General features: G+C 34.5%; 1 protein-coding gene across 2 annotated transcripts in view; it reads right to left on the reverse strand.

Annotated features, from left to right (window-relative positions):
• KLHL1 (kelch like family member 1) overlaps positions 1-19,961 on the reverse strand; it is a 518,247-nt gene that overhangs the window by 131,656 nt on the left and 366,630 nt on the right. For both annotated transcript variants that reach the window (XM_055542627.1, XM_055542626.1), the window contains one exon: positions 10,749-10,935. In XM_055542627.1, coding sequence (XP_055398602.1) covers positions 10,749-10,935 — 187 coding nt within the window. The remainder of the gene's footprint in view (positions 1-10,748; positions 10,936-19,961) is intronic.

Genomic DNA, 19,961 nt, shown 5'->3' on the forward strand with positions numbered 1-19,961 from the left:
GCAGGCAGATTCTTTACCAGCTGAGCCACAAGGGAAGCCCATGTGTATGTATGTATGTGTGTGTCCTCAGACAAAGGAAACTGAAATGAAAATAAACAAAAAGGATTACATCAAAGTGAAAATATTTTGCAAGCTTTTGCACAGGGAAGAAAACTATCAAGAAAGCGAACAAGTAACCTATTGAATGAGAGGTGATATTTGCCAATGATATATTCAATAAAGGGGCTTACCAGGTAGCTCAGTGGTAAAGAATCTGCCTGCAATTCTAGAGATGCAGGTTTGATCCCTGGGTTGGGAAGATCCCCTGGAGAAGGTAATGGCAACCCACTCCAGTATTCTTGTCTGGGAAATCCAATGGACAGAAGAGCCTAGCAGTTACAATTCATGGAGACACAAAGAGTCAGACACAACTTAGAGACTAAACAATAATATATTTAACAAGGAGTTAAAATCCAAACTATAGGAACAAAACATAAAGCTCAGTATCAAAAACATATATCTTATTAAATAATATGCAGAGCACTTAAATAAATATGTTTCCAAGTAAAATATATTAATGGCCAGGAGACACATGAGACAATGTTCAACATCATCAGGGAAATGCAAATCAGAATCAGCGTGCTATCATCTTACACCTGTAAGAATGGCTGTCATTTAAAAGACAACAAATAACACATATTAGTGGGGTATAGAGGAAAAAGAATCTTTGTGCAATATTCTGGGGAATGTAAACTGGTGCTGCTGCTGCTAAGTCACTTCAGTCGTGTCTGACTCTGTGCGACCCCATAGACGGCAGCCCACCAGGCTCCCCCATCCCTAGGATTCTCCAGGCAAGAACACTGGAGTGGGTTGCCATTTCCTTCTCCAGTAAACTGGTGCAGCTACAGTGAAAAACACTATGAAGTTTCCTTTAAAAATTAAAAGTAGAACTTCCTTATTATCTGACAGTTTCACTTCTTGGTATTTACCTGAAGAAAACAAAAACACTAAGTCAATAAGATATATGCATTCCTCCATTCATTGTAACATTATATATAATATCCAAAATATGGAAACAACTGAAGTGTCCATAGGTAGAGGAATGAATACAAAAATGTGGTATACATATACAACGAAATAATACTTAGTCATGGTAAATGAAATTATGCCACTTCAAAAACATTGATGGATCTAGAGGACAATGTGCTAAGTGAAATAAATCAGACAGAGAAAGGCATCAGTCAGTCAGTCAGTTCAGTCACTTAGTCGTGTCCGACTCTTTGGGACCCCATAAATCACAGCACTCCAGGCCTCCCTGTCCATCACCAGCTGCCGTTCACTCAGACTCACGTCCATCGAGTCAGGGATGCAATCCAGCCATCTCATCCTCTCTTGTCCCCTTCTCCTCCTGCCCCCAATCCCTCCCAGCATCAGAGTATTTTCCAATGAGTCAACTCTTCGCATGAGGTGGCCAAAGTACTGGAGTTTCAGCTTTAGCATCATTCCTTCCAAAGAATTCCCAGGGCTGATCTCCTTCAGAATGGACTGCTTGGATCTCCTTGCAGTCCAAGGGTTGGATCTCCTTGCAGTCCAAGGGACTCTCAAGAGTCTTCTCCAACACCACAGTTCACAAGTATCAATTCTCTGGCACTCAGCTTTCTTCACAGTCCAACTCTCACATCCATACATGACTACTGGAAAAACCATAGCCTTGACTAGACGGACCTTTGTTGGCAAAGGAATGTCTCTGCTTTTCAATATGCTATCTAGGTTGGTCATAACTTTTCTTCCAAGGAGTAAGCATCTTTTAATTTCATGGCTGCAGTCACCATCTGTAGTGATTTTGGAGCCCCAAAAAATAAAGTCTGACACTGTTTCCACTGTTTCCCTGATTTCACTTGAATGCTTAATCTAAAGAAAAATCAAATGAACATATAAAACAGAAACAGACTCATACAGATAGAAAACAGCTGGTTGCTGGAAGGGAAGGCGGTGGAAGGTTGGGCAAAATATGTGAGGAGGCTTAATTGGAGTAAATTTCCTGCGATAAGTGTCACAGGGATATACTATAGTACATAAGGAACTTAGAGAGTAATACTATAATATTATTGGGTGGTTATAAATGGTTACTAGAGTTACTGCTGTCATCATTTCACAATGTGTTTAATGTATTACAAAATCACTATGCTGTAACCTGAAACTAACATAATATGCCATTTTAACATAATATCAACTACACTTAAATATATATATATATATATATATGTCACTGATGAAATAATTTTTTCATTGTCAAACAGTTACAGAGTATAAATAACATAGATTCACAATAATTGTTGAATCTTTTATCACAATAATTGAAGGATCTTTTGGGGAAAATTATTCTGGTAATGGCAAGTTTTATTTATAGTTTTCCTTTAATAATCCCCCAAAGATTATAAATAAAGGAGAATTTCATAGTTATACAAAGTTTACGTAGACAAATAGTATATATATGCATATACATATGAGTTTTAATTTTGGGTATTTACTAATATTAGTTAAATAGGTTGTAATTTAAGTATGGCAGACATTTACTGAAAGCCTGCTCTAAGTAACGGTTCTTTCTGATGTTAGAAATGTAAGGTTCATCCCAGCGCATGTGTACACCTGTGGCGGATTCATGCTGATGTATGGCAAAACCAATACAATATTGTAAAGTAATTAGCCTCTAAATTAAATAAATAAATTAAAAAAAAAAGAAATGTAAGGTTCCTGTTTCCAAGTTGCTTATAATTTTGAAAAGGAAATTAATCTATTATGTTAGAATGCATATACTCTTGAATTTATACTTACAGTTCTGAATTTTTGCTAACAATGCCTCAGATCAAAGATATGTATCAATTTCTGTTTAAGCTCAGACATGAATTTGAATTGCATTTGCTATAGGAAGAATATGGATTCAAATGGTTGAATCATCATCTACATTGTAATGAGAACTGTTCTAATTTATTACCTGATATAATTTAATACTTTGAGGTAGAATTATTATCTTCATTTTAGAGATGTGGAAGTTACATGTGAATATGTATTATCACATTTCTGAATACTCAGAAGCTATCTAACTTTGTTATCTAATATGTAAACATGTAAAAAGTGGGAAAATGTCAGGTTTGGTAATAGCTTAATTCTAAACAAAATCCTTATTCTCCAAAAAGTACAAGGCATAAAACAAGTAAAACAATCTATGGAGAAAAAAATCAAGGTACAAAAGAACATAGAACATGGAACTCTGCTAAATGGTATGTGCCAGCCTAGATGGGAGGGTGGTTTGGGGGAGAAAGGATACACGTATACATATGTGAATTCCCTTCGCTGTTTACCTGAAACTACCACAACATTGTTAATTGGCTATGCCCCAATACAAAATAAAAAAAATTAAAAGTTTACAAAAAAAAAAAAGATGCAAAAGAAAAAGAAAGACTCTGTTGGAGAATAGAAGAGATGCCATTGTGCCCTCTAATTAAAATACCAGTAAATCTGGGCAAATTGCAACCCAGTGTTTGCTTTACTGGACTTAAATGCTAGGAAAAACACTACAAGAAAATCTGGAGTTGAATAGTTGAAGAACATTGAGGTGAAACCTGGCACAGACATTGCTGAGTACAAAATCCTGCATTTCCTTGGAGCAGATGTCTACACCTATGTAGGATCTAAAGCATTTGCTTTGGGTCTAACATGAGGAGGGGGGATGAATGATCCAGAGATTTTGCATCAAGCCTAGGTCCATCTAGTCAAAGCTATGATTTTTCCACTTGTCACGTATGGATGTGAGAGCTGGATAGCTGGATAAAGAGTGTGAATAAAGAAAGCTGAGCGCTGAAGAACTGGTGCTTTTGCACTGTGGTGTTGGAGAAGACTCTTGAGAGTTCCCTGGACTGCAAGGAGATCAAACCAGTCAATCCTAAAGGAAATCAGTCCTGAATATTCATTGAAAGGACTGAAGCTGAAGCTCCAATACTGTGACCATCTGATGTGAAGAACTGACTCATTGGAAAAGACTCTGATGCTGGGAAAGATTGAAGGCAGGAGGAAAGGGGATGACAGAGGATGAGATGGTTGGATGGCATCACCGACTCGATGGACATGAGTTTGAGCAAACTCCAGGAGTTGGTGATGGACAGGGAAACCTGGTGTGCTGCAGTCCATGGGGTTGCAAAGAGTTTGACATGACTGAGGGACTGAACTGAACTGATGAGACTGTATGTCACAGGTAGTCAGAGTTCTTGGTTGAAGCTGACTCATACATGCCGGAGGAACGTGTGAAAGGATTTTAATCTAAAATGGAACCAGAAAATATGAAATGGATTATCTCAATGCATGCACTCTCAGGAAGATGACACAAGAACTCAGAGACTCATTTCTCAAAAATGCCTCATTTAAAAGCCAAATTTTACCAGTGACCATCTTCCAAGAATCTCTTACTATTCTCAAGACCATAAACTAATTTCTTGGACTCTGGGTGGAGCCTGTCCTCTTTGCACTCCTTGCCTATAAATACAGCCCACTCCACACCCTCAATGGGCTAGCTTGTAGTCTACTAGAGATTGCATTTCCCAAATTGCAACAACTGTACTATTCTAGTGTAAACCCAATTTCTGGCAATTTCTCAGATTATGTCTGTATTTAGGTTGATACATCTCCAATTATGACCCTGAATATGCCACAGAGTAATGAAATGAACTATAACTTCAAAATAATCTTACCTAATCTTACTCAAGGTATAACATTAACATAAATGCCAGAAATAACAATCAACTCTCAAACTTTTAGATGTTAGAGTTACTAGCTACATAATATAAAATAAACCTATGAACTATTTAAAGTAATAATAGATGAAATTTATTAAAAAAAACAAATAAGATGAGAACATCAACATTATCATATATATCTCAAAAAAATTCAAAGAGAAGTTCCAGAAATGCACCATGTTGAAATCATCAAGCTAAATTCACAAGGGCCTCTGCTGCTAACTATGATGGTTTAGTTTGTGTCAGATGAACTATCTCTGCAAGAGTAACTATAAGGCAACAGTCTTCAAACAAAAAATTTAGCTGTTTAAAGACATTAGAGACTAAAAAAGATTGTTAACACTTAGGAGGACAAATTCAAAATAGAAAGGATGTGAACTGAATTGAGTCTAACATTCTTTGCCATTTCCCCCTCTCTGCTGCTGTTGCTTAGTTGCTTCATTCATGTCTGACTCTGTGCAACCCTATGGACTGCTGCATGCCAGGCTCCTCTGTCCATGGGATTCTATAGCCAAGAGTAGTACTAGAGTTAGTTTCCATGCCCTTCCCCAGGGCATAAACAGTGGTCTCCTTCATTACAGACAGATTATTTATCACTGAGCCACCTCTGAAGGATTGATTCACAGGCAGTGCTATTGAATCAAGAACCCTTGAAGTACTTGCTGGGCCCAGCTTCTTGACAGCTTTTGGGGCTGTTGTTCTAGTTGTTCAGTTGCTAAGTTGTGTCCAACTTTTTGTGACTACATGGACTATAGCCTACCAGGCTCCTCTGTCCATGGCATTTCCCAGGCAAGAATACTGGAGTGAGTTGCCATTTCCTTCTCCAAAAGATCTTCCCTACCCAGGGACTGAACCCCCATCTCCTGAATTGGCAGTTGAATTCTTTACCACTGAGCCACGAGCGGAGCCCTCATGGGGCTGGGGAGACACTAACTGTAGTCCAGGGTAACCAAAGTAGTCAGAATTTAGACTCAGAGAAAAGAATGAAAAACCATCATTGCTTGTGTTCTGGGCATTTGCTAATTTGTAAGATACACAAAGGAGAAGGCAATGGCACCCCACTCCTGTACTCTTGCCTGGAAAATCCCATGGACAGAGGAGCCTGGTAGGCTGAAGTCCATGGGGTCGCGAAGAGTTGGACATGACTGAGCGACTTCACTTTCACTTTTCACTTTCATGCACTGGAGTAGGAAATGGCAACCCACTCCAGTGCTCTTGCCTGGAGAATCCCAGGGATCAGGGAGCCTGGTGGGCTGCCTTCTATGGGATCGCACAGAGTCGGACACGACTGAAGCGACTCAGCAGCAGCAGCAGCAGCAGCAAGATACACAAAGAAAGACAGAAATTCAGGCAGAAAATGGAAGCTAAGATGCTAAAAATTAGATAGAACTGGTTCTTCTGAGATGAAAATAAAATGGCACACAGGACTGGCCAAAGAATAATGACCTTTCTATAAATAGTGAAGGCAAATCAGGAGTGGGGCAGCACTCACAGATACTACATCTTAGTCTCAAATCACTCAATGCTTGTTTGGAAGATGATATTTTCATATTACCTAAGTGTCTGTCAAAAAGAAAATAAATTATTTCTGAAAGAATATAAGGCTCTCCATAGCCTGCTTTTGTTCTCTTATATGATATTCATCATTTGCTCAGAAATTGTTAGGTATGCTATGCTACCTACTAGATGTTTACAGCAAACTTGTAAGATATTTAAATTATTCCTTATAAAATGCACAAAATGAATAAAGCACCTCATAAGTTATTTCTATTGAATTTTATACCATATATTGTATTTTATATTGCAATTAGTTCAAGAAATTAAAATAAAAATATGTAATAATTGAAAAATAGGAAATTAATGTCAGTCTTCATTATTACATTTGATGAATAAAAACATGAAGAATTCAAAATACAAAAAGAAAAATTCAGTCTCATTATTATTATTGAATGGCATCACTGAATCAGTGGACATGAGTTTGAGCAAGCTCAGGAAGTTGGTGATGGACAGGGAAGCCTGGCATGCTGCAGTCCAGGGAGTCTCAAAGAGTCGAACATGGCTGAATAACTGAACTGAAATATGCTCTAAATTAGGCTTCCTGGTGGCTCAGACAGTAAAGAATCTGACTACAATGCTGGATCGATCCCCAGGTCAAGAAGATCCCCTGGAGAATTGAATGGCTACCCACTCCAGTATTCTTGCCTAGAGAATTCCAGACAGAGGAGCCTGGCAGGCTATAGTCCATTGCGTCGCAAAGAGTGGAACACGAATGAGTGACTAACACTTTCACTTTCACATACTCTAAATTATATTTTTAAAGATATATTTTTCAGTATATTCCAGTTACGGCAGTGAATCAATCATACTTTCTAAGACATACTGCTAACTTCATTTATGTCTTGATTCTTTTCTCTCAAATGAATCATGTGATTCCCAATTTTTCAATGCTGTTTGTATTGGTGCAAAAGGCATTTGGAAGTGAAAGTGAAAGTCGTTCAGTCCTGTCCAACTCTTTGTGACCCCATGGACTGAGACCCTATGTACATCACCAACTTCTGGAGCTTGCTCCTAGAAGTCTCCAGGCCAGAATATTGGAGTGGGTAGCCTTTCCCTTTTCCAGGGGATCTTCCCAACCCAGGGATGGAACCCAGGTTTCCTGCATTGCAGGTGGATTCTTTATCAGCTGAGCCACAAGGGAAGCCCAATACACAATGCTATTCCTATAAATGCCATTATATGAATATCTTGTTGTCCAATGTTCACTTGTGTGTCACATCACTATTAAGTCATAGAGTCCCTATAGTCTATGCCACCAAAGTTCCTAGATGGTTTGACCTTAATCTATAATGTGATGAGGAAAATCAGCACAGTTTGCTACAGAGTTCTCTGATGTCCTCTTTGGCACTAATCAAACATGTTGGAATGCCTTGTATTTAGCCTCTTTACATTTAATCACTGTAGTTGCTACAGAAACACAACATAGCATTGAGAAAGGGTAAATTAGACAGATTTTAAGTGATACTCCTGGATTTAAATAGTCATCTGATTGCAAAGACTACTCCAGCTGGAATATCACTTGCTTTCATGATGTCTAGATTTCAAATCAGAATCTACCTTGCTAAGCCTTTCCCTGAAGTGGATTGTGTCTTTCCCCCACACTACCATGCTGGTTTTACTTCTCCACTGGCCATATTTCAGCCAGAAAGGATTTCTCTCTGGTTTTGAAGATGTCATGCTTCTTTAGCTATAAGTCTTCACATCTGATGTATCTCTAGTCTGGAATTTGCTACCACACCTACTCTACCATTCTAATAATGTGCTAAGCTAATGTCTAATTATCCTTTAGATTTCAGCTAAGAACAACAACGAACACTTTCTCTGTACTTCTCCACTTTCCTACACTCAACTAGGTTAGCACCCAAGCATTATAGATATTGTACTCACAAACTCATTCTTCTCAAGCTCATTTTATTCACAAATATTTTGTTTACTGTTCACTTTCCCAGATTAACTTGGCAGCTCTGTGAGGTAGGGGTGCATGTGTGCATGCTCAGTTGCTTGTTGTGTCTGACTCTGTGAGACCCCATGGACTATAAACCCACCAGGTTCCTCTATCCATATGATTCTCTAGGCAAGAATACTGGACTGGGTTGCCATTTCCTCCTCCAAGGGACCTTCCCAACCCAAGGATGGAAACTGCCTCTCTTGTGTCTCCTGCATTGGCAGGTGGGTTCTTTACTAGTAACACCACATGAGAAGCCCATGAGATAGGAATAGTAATTCATAATATTCAACATGGTACACAAGTTCTTAACACAGAGCCTGGAACAAAATAGATGTGCAGGAAAATGCATCATTGTAGGATCCATGTACTTCCATGTGAATATAAGAAGAAAGGAAGGGAAAGGAGAGAAAAATGCTCTGAAGTTTTGCAATGTCTACAAAAATCTACAGGGGTTGTACTCATAGCTTATCAATGCTATGGAATATCACCTGAATCCCAGTAATTATGGAACTGAAGAGGAACTCAACAAAATGTTTATATAGCCTTATAAGGCACAATATGAGTATGTAAAAAATTTCAAAAAACACACTAAGTATTCTATATCATTGTATTCTAACATATTGTGTCATTATCAGTGTATTGCTTTATTTTTCAAATTAGTCATGCAAAATAAATTCTAATTTTTGCTACATTTTTTTCTTTTGATTTCTCTGCCTCTTTTTACATTTTAATTTCCTTTTCTTCATTATCTTTCAAGAAAAGAAATAACAATTTTAGGATAAAATCCTAATGGTCATTTAGAGATAACTTATTAACACAAGTTAATAAGATGTAGAAAACACTTTTTAAGTAGAAAAAGCATGATGCAAATACAACGATTACCTTGAAAATGTCCTAGTTGTTTAAATCTCTTGAAACATTGGCTTCTCTAATTTTCTGCTATAGCAGGAAAACTAGGTTCTCTGAGGTTTGGTATTAAATGTAGGATTTTCATCTAAGTTTGGGATATATTTAACATCCAATTCTAGAGGGTTGTGGGTATGGTGAGAATTCCTAAAGGTTCCATCAATTTTTTTGTTCCTGTTTTATCTCTGACTTAATCAGGAATTTTTTTTAAAACCTTTTGTTTTGTCACACTCTTCTAATCCTTTGGACCAGTGATCCCCAACCTTTTTGGCACCAGGAGACTGGTTTTGTGAACCAGGATCGGGGGGATGGTTTGGGGATGATGGGAAACAGCTTAACTCAGTGTACTCCTGTACTCATACTACTTTATGCTATGGCAATTGTATTTAAAGTCACTAAATTTTTAAATTTAAATTAGCCATGTCTTTTGGCTAATTAATAGGATAATGATTTTTATATTAATGTTAATTTTTATATTGATGATAATTGTTTACTGTTTAATCCTAGCCACAGGCTTGCCTGATTCAATCACTGTTCTTTTTGTCTTTATTTTTAAATGATATGTGCAGAGGTACAAATGGAATTGATCTTATATGGGCATTCTTTCTGTAGAATGCAGTGTTCTTTAAAAGCAAATATCATAAATTTGAACTTAAATTTTTATATACATGTACAAAATCACTGCCCATTTATCAAATCTGAGACTTACTATAAAGTGTACCTGCTTTTGTTTTAAGAAGTGGAAAAAATATTTCATGTGGAAAAAAAAAGAAAATTAAACTTAAAAATGATACCTGCCAAGTCAGTACCCTCATTGATAATTGTCTATTTTTTCCGGCTTCTGTGCATGTGTCTGTGGTGTCACTTCAGTCGTGTCTGATTTTTTGCAATGCTATGAATGGTAGCCCACCAAGCTCTTCTGGCCCGGGATTCTTCAGGCAGAATATTGGAGTGAGCTACCGTGCCCTCCTTCAGGGGATCTTCCTAACCCAGGAATGGAAACCAATTCTCTTATGTCTCCTGAGTTGGCAGGCAGGTTCTTTACCACCGTGCTACCTGGGAAGCCCTCTGGCTTCTGTTGCTGCTGCTGCTAAGGTTCTAAATTCTTCAAAAGCAGAGACTCTCTTTTTCATAAATGTTACTCTCAGCAAGCATAGGGCTGACGCATTGCATTTAGAAATAGAAATACATTTTACTTTACTTAGACTAGAATAGAATATTAATATACTTACTTAGAACAGAAATACATTTTTCAAGATACCCAACAAATCATTTGGTCTGTGTTTTGTAAGTAAGTGCTTTTGATCTTTTTTTTTTTTTTATTTCATATGAAATCTTGTACATAATGCAAAGAGATAAAAGATTTAAAGATGAAAAAGAAAAAGAAACAGTAACCACAGATTGAAACAAAGGAAAAATGAGGCATCATAATATTTTCCTAAGTCTAAAATTTTAATGAATAAAGGTAAGTTTCTGTGAAGTTTGTTGTTATTACACAAATTACAATAGTAAATTCTTGTTATGGTATGATACCAGGTGAATATTATTAAAGATCTGGAACTAAATACCTTTATTGTTATCCATTCCTCCCACAGCATACAGAGTTCCGACTGTAGATTTTCTAGGTTTAGTTCTTGGACTTTGCATTAAAGTTCTTCTTTCTGGCAACAGATGGTACTTCATTGCTTCCAGAATCAGCTTTTGACATTCCAGATCGTTCTTAAATAATGCATGGTTTTCTAGGTCTGCCAATATCTGTGAATAATACACATTCATGTTAATAATGCTTTTTATAGTATGAGCATATCTAATTAGAAAATTAGAAGATTAGTAGCTTTGATATTGCCCTTCTACTGACAGGGATGAAAAATATAATAAGAATTGATTACATTGAGAAATAAATAAGAGTTAAATGCATGGCTAAGAAAAACAGAAAATATATTATTTTTGATTCCATATTATTTATTATTATTTTGCCATTCAGAGTACAAAGAAACTTCTAAATATCAATTTTCAGTTTTGTTTCCTTTTTATAAAATCTGTTCATAAATCAAATATAGTTGCCTTTTTGGCCGTAAACATTTCTGGTAAAGTAGATTAAAAAAAAAATCTTCAACAAATTAAGCCCTAACAAACCTATCATAAATAGTCACATACTTTAATGTATTCCAAGCATACTTCAAAGCTTTTAAAGTTTTAAAAGATATAATAATCTAAGATGTTCAAGCATAGTTTTAATCCCTTTCAAATTAAAACAATTCAATAAAAATAGAAAATTATACTCATAACACATTTTAAATTATGCAAACCATTGAAAAACTGTACTTCAGGCAAAGTAATTGTTTCGAATAGTGAAACTAAAATAAATAAATAAAAATTACCAAAAATCCAGCACCTGAGGGAGACCAGAATTTTATGTTATATTATTCCTCTTTTTTTTAACTATAAAAAGTTATCATATCCACAAATTCTTTTTCTGTACATTTTTTTGAATACATCCAAAATACCTTTTACTTTCCTCTTTCTCTGCCCTTCTTTGCATTTTCTTTTTCTTTGACTCTTTCAGTATCATATTCTCTTTTTTTGTTCATGAAACCTTTTTTATTTCAAGAGAGTTGAATATGTTGCATGGATTTAGAAAATTTATAAGTAGAAACATTAACATTGACTCACTGACCTTTTCTTCTCATTGGTAAGACACTGTACCACATTGGTACATAAATGTTTACTGAGTGAATAAGTTAATAAATGATGACAACATATAATTTAGAAATTGATTTGAACCATAATCAAATAAATTTATTTAACTACTGCAATATATAAATTACTGTTGGAAGAATAAGAGAGAACACAAAAACATATCAGTTACTTGATTATTCTCCAATTTAAAAAAAGGTGCTATGAAGTTAAAAAAAAAAAGTATTAGAGTTACTAGGTGCTTTAGAAGATGTTTAATTAGAGTCTTGCTTGTACTTTTTGTCTTATATACTAAAACTTTGTTGCCTTCCTACATGTTTCTTAAGGGACTACTATTTTACTTGTAAAATATTAATAAATAGAAACATTAATGAAATAGATTTGGGGAAATAGAGGGGGAATTCTTTCTCTGGGACAATAGCAGAGCCCAACAGGAAGAAAAAAGATTCTTCTTTCCTGGCAAGGAGTCAATCCATGAAAAACCAGGAACAAACTCATTTGTTTGCTTAAGGGAATTGTTATACTTTTTAGAATTCAAAAAGATGATATATACATTGAAGATAAAGTTGAAGGTAAAAGCACTGACCTTATCATCTACTTGAAAAACTAAATATGTATCTATTTCTAAATACACATGCAAAGTATATAAGATTTATTTCAAAATTTTTATAAATTAAAAAAAATTATAAAAGAAAATGAAAGGAATTCTGTAAAAATGGAGTTTCAGAGGACAGCCAACTTTGAGTGCCTAGGTTTAAAATACTTTCAAGTAATAATTTCAAATGGGAAATGAATTTCTTAATGTTGATAGATATATCCATAAAAACATATTATATACAACTTATTTTGAAGTATGTCCTAGAACTTGAAAAAGAATACCTATATATTTGTAATTGAATTGCTTTGCTGTGCACCTGAAACAAACACAACATTGTTAGTTGATTATACTTTAATATAAAAAAAAACAAAAAAAAAACAAAAAAACCCCAAATGGCAATTAAAAAAAAAAAAAAAGGAACTCCTTATAGCTAGAACTTAGATCTCAGACTCCCGAGATCTCACTGCATGTGTGATCACCCACTTGGTTTTGAGTAAGGCTTGTCTTAAGTTTCAAATTTTCATTTATGGACTGATTTCTCCAGATCTCTTCAATGCCCAAAGTCCTCACCTATCTGCACATATCACAAATGGTTCGGAAATAGAGATGAAGCCAACAGATTTAAAAGCTTTACACAGAGGGCCTGGCAAAAAGATCTGTTGTTAGAAAGAGAGTAAAGTTGGTTTTGGTTTAATGCACCTCTGCTTCATTCTCTCTCCAACTTTCCAGGCCACATGTCCTAGGGCTCCTGAGTAAGAAGGGCTGACACTTCCCTGGACACCCTTCATCCCATCATGAGGCTGGCAAGTTTGCTCTGGCACTAATCACATCCACCAACATCTCCTTGTTTTGTTTCTCGGTTCCACCTCCAAGTGTAAACTGTCTAATCTGATGAATTAAAATATTCTAAATGGTATAAAAGTGAGAAAGCCTTTCTCAGGAAGCACATGGTTTATTTAACTCTGGCCTTTTGAAGAAAATATCCCTGTTTTTCTTGTTTCTTTAAATAAATATCAACTCATAGCAAGTCCAAAAGGGAAAGAAAAACAACAACAAACAAACATGACCTGAAAGATATACAAAATAATCTTAAAATTTGTACTTTATTTCTAAAAAATGACCAAGATATTCTGTATTTAAATGATATTTTCCATTTTATTAACAAATCATTCTGTAAAATTTCTTAACTTTGGTGTACTCAACCAGTTGACAACATTCTTTATTTTGAAAGAAGTTAAATTCTTCTTAATCACTGTACTGTTTTCAATCTGTTTCAAACTGTAACTTGTAAAAATATTTCTTGCATATGGGTACTATATCACTTGGGTCTCTATTTCATATTCCATGACAACAGTTTTTAGGATTATTCCATTCCAAACTCAGGTCCAAATTGAGAGTAAGAGGTAGTTAATCTGTTTCCTAAACTTGAGCTGTTTTTAGATTTTCTGAAATGATCAAAGATTAACACAAATTTTGGTCCTCCCTATGCAATAGAAGTTACTTTTTTGCATTTTTAAATTTTTGAGAAACTTAAACTACTCTGACATTTCTTTTGCTCTGTCCCATTTAGAAAAATATATCAATGTTTCAATAATTGTCTACCACTTTGAAACACACTCATGTTTATATACCAGAATTTGTACAGTAATTATCTATAAATCAGAGTTTATTCTTAGGATATTATATACAAATACTATTTCCAGTCAAAGATAATCATAATATAATTTAGTTTACAAAAAAATATCCTTGGAACTTTATCAATATCTTTACTGTTAGTATGTTCTTACACTTAAGGTAACCAATAGCTATGTCCTTATAAATTATTTGTGTATAAATCTCAAGAAAAAAAAGAAAACCCCACTATGTACAAAATAATGTTTTAGAATATGTTATTATGTAGAAGATATGCCAGAAATAAAAACATCCTGACTTAATATGAAGGATAGCATAGGGTATATTAATAATTAACATTGTGTGAAATACTAAGAGGTTGTTCCAGCCAAAGTTCCACATGAGCTAGGCAGCTACTTTGCAAATATGATCTATCTCCCTATAATCTTTGTTATTTTCCTTTGTGAGTAAATAATAACCAGTAAGTTGTAACATAACCCTATAGCTGCAGAAGATAACTGGATTAATGAACATCCAGACAAACCTCATGCATGATACTCAGAATTGATTAATATTAAAAACTAGAATAATGTATTCATTAAAGCTAGAGTACTCAATAGTAACTCAGAAAGTTCCAATTACCAGATATGCTATAAACTTTTAATTAGAATAAATATGCTCACTACAGTTCTTATATTAAAACATTATTGCTTTATTTTTCTCTGCTCAAAGTTTCACTTACTTTATCACAGACTTTAATTATGAAAAAACAAAAAAGAAATGGTTATTAAAACAATATTTCTTTCAAATGACCGTTACATTTATTAAAATACAATTTATTAAGATTTCAGAAATTGAATCTCATATTTAGCAATATAAAAATATTTAATGTTTTAATCTGTTTTAATCTGCATTCTTATACATAGATACTAATTCAAACTGCATTTTACAAAATTATTTATATGAATTTATTTCAAATGCTTTCCATAAATTAGAAATTATGATTCTGAAAATATTACTCCATTAAAATGAAATGTATTATTTAAGTATCTAGATTTGCACGGTTTCTCCAACCTCTAAAGAAGAAAATATTAAAAAAATTGTCTCATTTCTGTATAACTTATAACTTAATGTTTCAAAGAAAATACCCTCTTGGCTAGAATCTTTGTCATGATTCTCTGCAGTAACTTGCAAGTATGAGTGCTCCCTTAAATTGTAACTTTGTAACATTTCATCATGGTGGTGGCTTAGTTGTTAAGTCCTAGCTGACTCTTGAAACCCGTGGACTGTAGCCTGCCAGGCTCCTCTGTCCATGGGATTCTCCAGCAACGAATACTGGAGTGGGTTGTCAATGCCTTCTCCAGGGGATCTTCCCAGCCCAGAAATTAAACCTGGGTTTCCTGAATTGCAGGCAGGTTCTTCTGAGCTATGAGGGAAGACCCAACATTTCATCATAAGCAAACAAAATCAAATGCACAAATTATTTGTGCTGTACAACCTACTTTTATTACACAGAGAGCATACAAGTTTTTCAGTAAATCATAAAATATCTACATTACAGAAATATGCATTATATCTAGACTTCTTAAAATATAAAATAAAAATATTAGAGAAATATAAATTATAGCAAAACTTTTCTAAAATGTTAGTGGCTGGAAGTAAAGACAACTATATTAAAAGGTATTCTTTAAGTAAGAGTAACATTGTATTGAAAAGCACAGTAACCAACAGAATCTGTAGAAAGCATTGCAAATACACCTTTCTGTACCTTTTATCTGACTAAAGATCCATTGGAAAATGGAATGCAATGTTGAATAAACAAAGATAAATTTGCACGTATTGTGGACCAAAGCATGTATTAACTCTTCTAAGACTATATTCTTGGGCTGTCAAAGTTATGAACTTTCTTACATTCATGAGAGTGACAAAATTTCATATATCTCATATTATTTCACAGTACTTTAAACTCACTTTGCCATTAGGTGTTGTGCTAAAATAATCAACTCACAAAATTTTAAACTATGAAACAAAGTTAATTCCTATTAGAAGTGACAGTCCCTACAGAACAAATGACAGCTTCATACATGGTCTTTCAAGTTTTCTGCTTGACAAAATAAATAAGAAAAGTGATAAAATATTATCATATTCCATAAACTACAGGAAAATTATTTTTATTTCAATGTCTTATAAGTAGGGGATGCAAATAAAATACTTTTTTTAAAATTTTTATGTGGTTTATTTATCTAAGATATTCTACAAGGAAACAATGATTTAGCAGTCACACTGAGAGTGACCTTGAACCTTGAGCCTCTTTAACAATGAGTGGAAAGTGCTGGTCAAAGGAGAGACTTTATTTATCACAGAACTTTGTGACATCACAATAAATAAACAGGATTCATAGGAGAGCTCATAAATAGGGCTGTCCCACCTCCCAAGGGAAACCATAAGTTGTTTCATGCCTAGAGAAGTTTTCTATATATTTCCAACCTATTTGATAGATTTTCAAAAAGAGAGAGAGAGGAAAATGGACAACCAGGCTCAAACATTGTTTCACTGATTTTTGCAGTCGTTTATTAATTACTTCAGTATCTGCTTGTGACTGAAACAGCCTAAGCTTGTGCAAGAAAACTAGATCAACCGTGGCCAGAACATCTGCCTGCAGCCTAAAAGAAACTCATCTATATAAGCAGCCAGACCCACATGTTTCACCTAAAATCCCATTAACATTAGATGAAAAGAATTTTAACAATAGAATCATGAAATTTTAAGAAAATGAAATATCTTCTAGTTCTTTCCACTGACACACCAATGATTCTGAATAAAATGTGAGGATGTTATTTTTATTTTTAATTAAGTAAGGAAAGTAGACATAATAGAGCTTTTTATGTTCTCTTTCAGTGCTATCATGTCACATTGAAAACACAAATTACCAACATGCTAAAACTTACATCTGATATATCCAAATGATACATTTGAATGATTCCTGCTCAAGTATTTGGAAGAAACCATTTGCAAAATGAGAAGCAATTTCATTAATTTTATTCTGAACACAGAAATATTTGATTGCTTTAAGATGAAAAGTAATTGGCTAAGCTGACAGTACAAATAGACAAGAATAATGACATAATCAAAAGAAGCAGAGCTCATAAAAATTAACTCAAATGATAGTTCCTATTAGTGATAAGTTAAAATAGATTTCATGCATCCATAATTTATTATTAACTTGCATTTATTTAACATGGATTTTTGCATTTCTAAGGTGGTTTGCAAGGTCAGCATTTCTAAGGCTCAAAGAAGCAATCCTGTGTCCTGCATGCACTCCACTTTCATCCTGAAAATTTTTATTGCATCCTATGTAGGCTCCAGACCTTGGAGTCATTCATACATTCATTTAGTAAGTAGTTTGCACCTATTTACTTAGCGCATGTTTTGTGCCAGGTGCTATAATCCAGATCCTGGATACCTGCAGCTTCTCTTATCGCTAATCTATTCTACTCAACCCCACCCTTCTCCCCACCCCTTAGAACACCGTCATTAATTTACTCATATCTAGGTTATTTTCAAAACCTGCTTTAATTTCTTATTGTTTGGAAGACATTATTCAATAGCCTCAGACTAGCAAGCCATAAATTTTATAATATAACTGCATTCTAGCTATTCAGCCACTTTCTCTAATAACTTAGCGCACATTATTCTGTATTTCATAATTTAGTTCTTCTGATCTCTTCCTCTCATCTGAATATATTATGGCTTTAGAAAGTAGTGAAATAATGCTTTTACCTCTGATGCTTTCATTAAAATATTACTCAATCTTCAGAATCTAGCTTAAGACCTATTATTTCCACAAGGATTTACCTAATTACTCAGGCCACAGTTGACACAATTTGTTTTTAATTGGTCATATTAGACTTTAATCAATTTCCATCTGTGTAGTTGATTAAAAGCTTCATAGTCATACTGATTTGTAAACTTATAGAAAATCAAGAAAAATGTGTGGCATCTCTTCTCAGGTATGATTAACAGGGTTAAAAGTGCCTATGAACTGTTCAATAACTATTTAAGTGATTGATAATTTACTATAATTAAGAGTATCTATTAATTTATTTTAAATAATATCTTCAGTACTGAAACTTGAAAATATACAGCACAAAGGCAAAAATATATTCACTATCACATCTCAAATTACTTGCATGTTAATCCTCTTCATAAATACTTACTGTCTTCTTTTCAGAAATATCTTTGCTTATCAACCAACCAAACATATATTTCTAAATAACTTATCCCAGATCCATGCTTATTTCCAGTCATAAAAATGAAAGTCACTCAGTCGTGTCTGACTCTTTTGACCCCATGGAATTCTCCGGGCTAGAATAATGGAGTGGGTAGCTGTTCCCTTCTCCAGAGAATCTTCCCAACACAGGTCTCCCTCATTGCAAGTGGATTCTTTACCAGCTGAACCACGAGGGATGCCCAAGAATGCTAGAGTGGGTAGCCTATCCCTTCTCAACCAGATCTTGTCCACCCAGGAACTGAACTGCATTGCAGGCAGATTCTTTTCCAACTTAGCTGTCAGGGAAGCCCTCTTTTCAATCATGGTTAATAGTAGAATTCTATTACACAAATAATTTGGGATCTTGGACATTATGGTAAGGTCATTTTGACTCAATTAAGAAGCATAACTTGAATGTTCCATTGATAATTCAAATCATACATTTATATCTGAACTTGCTCTTTCTTATTATCATTTTCACACCTGTATTGGCTTATGTCTTCTACTTTTCATTGGTGGTACAAGGTATGCATTTTTGTATCTATACTTACGTTTTGAGCCACTTCTATTTAATCTGATTTCAACTAATTTGGAAACTATGGTATCAATTAATAAATACTCCTCAAATTTTTCTTCCTGTCTGTGGTAGTAGATCCACTGGTAATTCTATTTAGCAAAGTTTCTTATTTTCTCAGTCAACTCCACATCCACAGCATCATCAGATAATGTACATTATTGTAATATTGCCTAAAACCCTTCTATTTAACTATTCTCTTTCCTTTCCAAAAGTCATTTTACTGGTTGACATTCTTATTAGTTCTTTTCTGAATTTCTGAGAATGATTCATAATTTCAATTGTTGTATATGGTACAAGCAATTATATACAGAATTCATGGTACTCTCACATACTGTCCTAAAATATATATACTCAAAATATATTGTCTTGCTATCTTGTTTTAATTTCATACAACTGAAAGTATTTCCTAATGTAATTCAAATACCTAGTTCAAGCTCATTATACCTTGACCAACCTTCTACCTTGACAAGTTACTAAAATCATCTGATTTCAAACAATTCTGTGTTAAGTAGAATGCTCCTGAAAAAATTAATTGTGATCTTCAGTGTTATCCTGGAATTCTATAAACTTTCTAATAAGAAATTTCTCTGACTGAAGAGGTAACACAGACTAACCATAGCCAAAAAGTGTAGTCCACTAAGTGTAAGGGTTATTCTCAAATAGCCTTCCTTGACAGGGCTATTGCAGAAGGTTGGCCTACACATTACCATAAGCAACTGAAGAGACTGCATTCATTTATTGTCTGGAAAACTGGATCCCCCAATTTCAATAATAACAGGAGCCTAATATTACATTTTTGTTTTGTGCTAGCCCTAACTCAATTTTCTTTTTTTTTTATATATATATTTTTTTATTTTATTTTATTTTATTTTTAAACTTTACATAATTGTATTAGTTTTGCCAAATATCAAAATGAATCCGCCACAGGTACACATGTGTTCCCCATCCTGAACCCTCCTCCCTCCCTCCCTCCCCACTCCATCCCTCTGGGTCGTCCCAGTGCACCAGCCCCAAGCATCCAGTATCAT

This window comes from Bubalus kerabau, chromosome 12, assembly GCF_029407905.1.
Source record: "Bubalus kerabau isolate K-KA32 ecotype Philippines breed swamp buffalo chromosome 12, PCC_UOA_SB_1v2, whole genome shotgun sequence".
NCBI classification, from domain to species: domain Eukaryota; kingdom Metazoa; phylum Chordata; class Mammalia; order Artiodactyla; family Bovidae; genus Bubalus; species Bubalus kerabau.